This window comes from Teleopsis dalmanni, chromosome 1, assembly GCF_002237135.1.
Source record: "Teleopsis dalmanni isolate 2A chromosome 1, ASM223713v2, whole genome shotgun sequence".
Taxonomy (NCBI): Eukaryota; Metazoa; Arthropoda; class Insecta; order Diptera; family Diopsidae; genus Teleopsis; species Teleopsis dalmanni.
This window is the reverse complement of record NC_051846.1, coordinates 199,543,440-199,549,485: the sequence shown is the minus strand read 5'-3', so window position 1 is coordinate 199,549,485 and position 6,046 is coordinate 199,543,440. Positions and strand designations below refer to the sequence as shown.

The 6,046-nt window shown below is 29.2% G+C and overlaps 1 protein-coding gene across 1 annotated transcript in view; it reads right to left on the bottom strand.

The window, feature by feature from the left end:
* LOC119667045 (casein kinase I-like) overlaps positions 1-5,661 on the bottom strand; it is a 9,738-nt gene extending 4,077 nt beyond the window's left edge. Inside the window, exon 1 of the mRNA XM_038076327.1 lies at positions 5,575-5,661. Coding sequence (XP_037932255.1) covers positions 5,575-5,661 — 87 coding nt within the window. The remainder of the gene's footprint in view (positions 1-5,574) is intronic.
* Between the last annotated feature and the right edge of the window lie 385 nt (positions 5,662-6,046).

Sequence of the window (6,046 nt, the reverse complement as noted above, 5' to 3'; positions counted from 1 at the left end):
AGAAATCTTCTGCTTATCTGTTTTGACTTATACAGTTTGTATTTATATTTATTTATATATACTGACTCTTGCAGTCAGTGAATTAAAATTATATGTTAGCAAATTAATGTGAAAAGTACGTTGCAATAAAGAAAGGCATGCTATTAAGTTCTTTCGTTCCATCAGTACTTGAATTCTTTTATGGGCTATCAAGTTGCCATATGATACTAACTATTAAAAACTAACAAAATTAACTATATAAACTATTAGTCGATCAAACATTAATCATCTACAAATATTGAATATAAATTCAGATAAAATAATAGTGGAATAAATTTATAAGATAAAGAAACTTAATGGATATGTTGGCTAATAATTAATACTGTTTGCTGATAAACCAAAACGGGGCCTGTACACAGGCTAACGAAGAAAAATAAAATAATTTTTAATGAAAAACCAACATAGGGACCCTATCCTGAAGTGTACCCGATAAAGTTCCAGAATAGAAACGGTCTGGTACATGAGGGTGATTGTTTTAAGTCCGGTCAAACCCGGCACCCCACTATTGTGACGGCATATTGACGATGCGTTAGGCATTTTTAAACCTCCTCTCAGCAAAAACAAAAAAAAAAATTGGTTATTAACCAGAATACTGTCAAACAACACCTTCATGATTAAGTTTCAGCCATCGCTTCTGAATTTAATATAGCTGTGATATAAATAATGGTTTCTAATATGAGTGCGAGTAGCTGCAAAGAGAATTTAATCTTCAACCAAGTCAAAACAAATATATATTTATTGTATTCGTTTAATTTTAAATTTCACAGCACGCTGAGGCATCCTGAAATAACAAAGCTAATAAAAAAAATAATAAACCTGCCTTTAAGTTTCTGTTATAAGTAGTAGCGGAGTTACAAATTGTAACAAATTGCAAGCAATTGTGGAAAATTGTCGAAAAATCTGCAGCTCGGAATTCATGAAACTCAAATACGTGGTTTCCAACCATTTTTTTTTTGTATAAAATTCTTGGCAATATTTTTTTTTGGACTGCAATTTTTAGTTTGTAAGCCTAATTGAATTGAGAAAACATTACTGAGTAATGAAATGCTGCCATATGTTACGGAAAAGAGTTGGTACAATTAAAATATGATATATGTGGCAATCAACGAAAGAATGTAAGGACGAAAGGATATGCATTTAAGTTTTTAAAATGTGTTACAAAAATATTTACTTACTTAAAAATTTATTTTATAATTATTTATTTGTTGGAAAGCATTATAAATTTAAATAAAATGGATTAATTTTTGTGTGAAATGTTCTCTTTAAAATTAATTTTAAAATTAAAATTTCATTCACTAAATATAAAACTAAAAAATTTTTATAATATTTTCTGTGTTTACTGTTTAGAGAATTTATATTTTTTAAAATTTTTTCACGCTATCAACACAAATGAAACGGAATTAATCGTTGAATGCCTGCAAACATACAATTAAATTCCCACACAAGCCTCAATCACCGGCATTTTGTTTGTATTAACTTCCGGAAATACTTTTTTGTGTTTCCGCAATTTGCACGCAATCTACACTTGGCGGAACATTAAACCTTCGTTTGTATTTTGTTTGGTCATTGCGGTTTTTTGTGTTAACAAATCCGTATAAATGGAGCAAATCGCTTTAAAACCAATAAAAAACGAATTTTTTTTAATTGCCAAAACAAATAAAAGAACTCACAAATAAATGGTTAATCAAGTTTTAAAAGATTTATATAAATTTTTTTTTAAACATATTTTTATATTAATTTAAAATAAACATAATTCTTTTCAAATATTAAAATAAATACATTTTTTACACTGTTTAATATATTAAAATTCAATTTAAAATAAATTATATTAAAACTTTTTTGCTTAAAAATGTGTCACTATAACGAAAAGATATAAATTTAAATAAATAGGCTCGAATAACAGAGTTATCTGTCAACACCCGTTAAAATATAATGTGCGACTAAATTTCAAATTATAAAAAGTCAACGTATCCTTATAAAAATGTATCACATCTCAAGTGGTAGTGAGAGTAGAAATCATTTTTGCACGTATTGGTCCGTTAAGTACTTCCGAACATAACACAATAATAAAATTCATTGAGGAATATCTAAACAGTTACAAATTCTAGTGTAAGATATTTCTACTTATCCTGTAAACAACTTATTGAATTTGTATTGGTGTGCAACTACAACTGAAGCTGTTGCAAACGGAAGGAACTTAACTAGAAATTATTGTCGAGTCGTTTGATAAATAAACAAAAATCATATGGTTTTATGTTATTAAAAGCTTTTTTCTCATTTAAGCATTCGATAGAGATTTGAGTTGTTTTTAATATAACAAGAAGAAAGCAAAACTTTAAGCTCAGTTATATTTTCTGTGCATAAATATTATGGATATAAATGCTTTTAAAGCTATGTTGAAAAGAAAATTTTTCGGAATGTGGTGAAATGTTTACAGACAACCTGTTGCTTTAATCTAAATAGTTTAAGAGTCCTTTTAAATACTCTTAAAACTCCAGCATGCTTTGCAAGAAGATAATGTACATGAGCTTTATGTTAAATAAATGTTATTAGCATGGAAAATGTAATGTTAAATAAAATGTCAATCAACATATTGATTCACTGTAATTCTTGTATTTTACAGATACAGTTTTACCTTTATATTATTACTAGATAACCCGACAAACGTTGTTTTGCCTTATAAATTATTTCTAGTTTCTAGATTAATTCTAGTGTAGACAAAAAGTAACTTACTTATTATAAGTGTGTAAGTATGTGGTATATGCATGAAATAGACATGGAGCGCTATGAACGAAAAGGAAAATAAAAATAACAAACGCCAAACAATATTATTTTTAAGTTATTATAGTTTATTTATTAAATTATTAATTTAAAATCAATAGATTTGTATGATACCAAGTTCCCTGGCAACAACTGTTGTATCTTCAAATTTAAATTGTCTTGGATAGACTGTAAATAATAATAATGATAAGGGGCCAGTAACATTAACCAACAACAGTCGAAGATAAAAGCACTCAGTATGTCTTGGATTAACTGTAAATAAGCGTTCGATTTAAATAAATTGAGACATGCATCAACTGGTGAAACTTGCTTGCGGGGCATCCATTTTTTTGTTTGAGACCATGTGAAATAGCGTGGTACTTGTGAATAGAGTAATGTTCTTGCAAAGGCACCAAAATCATCCGTACTATTACACAATTCAAAATATGCAGTGAGTGTAGATTTAGATGGATTTGTACCACGATCAATCACTGTCTCGTTCGTGAAAAATACACGCTGACCGTTTTCAAGATGGACGGCTAACTGAACAGCTGCTGGATCCCGTTCATGAATTAGAAAACCGAAGATACGCCAAACAGCTTCATTGGAGCTGATGTACCGACCCTTTTGGTAGAGCGTAATTTCACCGTTTTTGTTCATTGGAGTAGCATTTACATTAGTATTTTCTACTCTAAACACAGGCATATCACTGCCTTTATGGACATACTTATATATTTGATGCTCTTCACAGAACTGCAAAACTCAACATTAATATGAGCATTTATGTCTTGCTTAGCAGAGGCGAATACGGCCCCACCCGCCATTGTCCCCCATTATCGGGATTTCTTCGACGATATATTGGATATTCGTCGGTATTTGTTATAGTATCATTAGTGAAATCTTTAGAAAAATTTTTAGTACATTTTCCATCTGCCATGCAAGGCGAAGACGAAGAAACGAAGTGAATGTAAATGCTCGATGTACTTGTTGGCGTAGTTACATAAAATATTAAGAAAAAATTTTTCTTTTTCAAAAATATAAACAAAATTTATGTCAAAAAAATAAAAAATTTTTTGTTAAAGCAATAAGGATATTTTTGCTGGGTAGGGACTCCCTAATCACTTTAGCGGTATGAAAAATAGATAGTAGCCGATTCCCAGACCTACTGAATACGCATATAAAATTTGGTAAAAATCGGTAAAGCCGTTTCGGAGGAGTACGGTAACTAACATTGTGACATGGAAATTTTTTATGTAAGATTTATTAGCTTTATTATAAATGAGTATTGGGCTATCAGTCAGATTTTGTAATTTGGTTTTTTTAATAAAAAATTTTTCTTATTATTTTACTTATTTAATATTTATTTCCGACGTTTCGGTTTTTTAAAACCATCATCAGGGAAAAAATTTATTATTACATTTTAGCCACAGATTACCAAAAATTTCTTAAATAATATTGTAATTTTGTAGAAGAAGAAGAACTGAAGAAGTCATTATCATTTTTATACTTATTGTTGTAAAATCGTGTTTTTTGTTTTGTCATGTAATTTCTATCTGTTGTTTTTAGAATAGAAACAATTTCTTTTTTAGAATCTCCAGTCAAGTGAAAACTGATTTTCTTAAACCCAAATTTATTTATCTTTATTTGAAATAGTTAAGTTATTCCACTGCTTTCGAACGAAAAAATAATTAGTTAACTACTATAACCAGCTTTTGAAAATTTTTCTATAGGTTTTAATAGTTTTTCTCATGTATATATATATATATATATATATATATATATATATATATGCTTACAACCCTGCTCTCTTTAATTTGATATGTATATGTATATATTTATGTTTACGTTATATATATCTCAATGAGCTTAATTTTCTGATCTAAATAGACTGATCTTATTTGTACAAGATGGGTTCTTACGTGCACCTAATCTATCTACTTTGTTTACTATTTGACCTCTTAATTAAAGGTAGAAAGTGAAAAGAAAGGTCTTGTTAACAATACACAAATTACGCCATAAAGAGTTCACAATATTAATAAAACTTCTCAGTATTAAAAACGCTTTCCATTAAAGCTTCGACGTGGAATCGGCCAGCAGCCGGTACTACGAAAAGAAGAGTTCTATTGTACTAATTTCACTATTGATTACACAAAGCCCTTTAAAGCTTTGTGAACAAAGTCCAGAACTAAATCTAGAAAAGAATTCTTAATTTGTTTTAGTGACAGAAATTCCATATTAAACAAGTTTCTTCTGTGCGTTGTTAAAGCTGAACAGTCTCAAAGAATATGCATAGTAGTTTCCTCATCTTCGAGGCATAATCTGCATTCCGAATTAGTAGATAATCGTAGTTTATCAAGGTGATATTTCAGGCTATTATAACCTATAATGAATCCGTTATCAACCATAAATTATATTTTGAGAATTTGAGGATGTTGTTGTAGGAGCACGGTTTTATTAGTGCTTTGCTTTGTCTAAGTCCTGGGAAGTTTTCCCAGTACTCCACACGCATATGATTTTCCCACTCTAAAACAAACTCTTTCTTTTACAATTTACTTAGAATACTTTTTAACATTTCCAGTAACTAGAATTAATTAATACATTATTGGTAACAGATATCACTTCACACGTTTTAGTGTGATTTTGTAGTTTTATATAAACTTTGAATACTTATTATGCTACGTACTATGTTATTATGTTAATAATTATGTTAATAATTTCATATTCATCGCATTATAATCACATAAAAACGTATGTACTAGATTTTGTGTTACTTACCTCAATGGTTATATGATGACCACGTGACCGGAAATTATCATCACAGCCACGCAAATTTTTGGAATCAATTTGCACATTTGTTTGCATCTTCTTCTTGATATTTAGTTATCGCACACACTTGAGAAATAAGACGACGGCATTAAATATCTTACGGATACGTGTTGATGAAGACTTTTAATGAATTAAACATTTCATTCACTCATTTCATTTTAGTACTTGACTACTGCCTGTTGAATTTATTTGAGTGTCAATGATTTACACACAATTGTGTTTTTGTTGGAGACGTTAAGAAGGAATTTACTTATTTTCAGTTCATTTCAAAAATGTCTTCTTCATGGGAAAAACAAATTTCTTCTGCTGAACGAACTCAGGCATTGTGAAATACTCGATGCTGTGCATTTCTACAGTAAACTGCAAAAAAGAGAAAAACGAAAGATAAAAATTCTTTTTAAATAAAGAAATAACTTGGAAT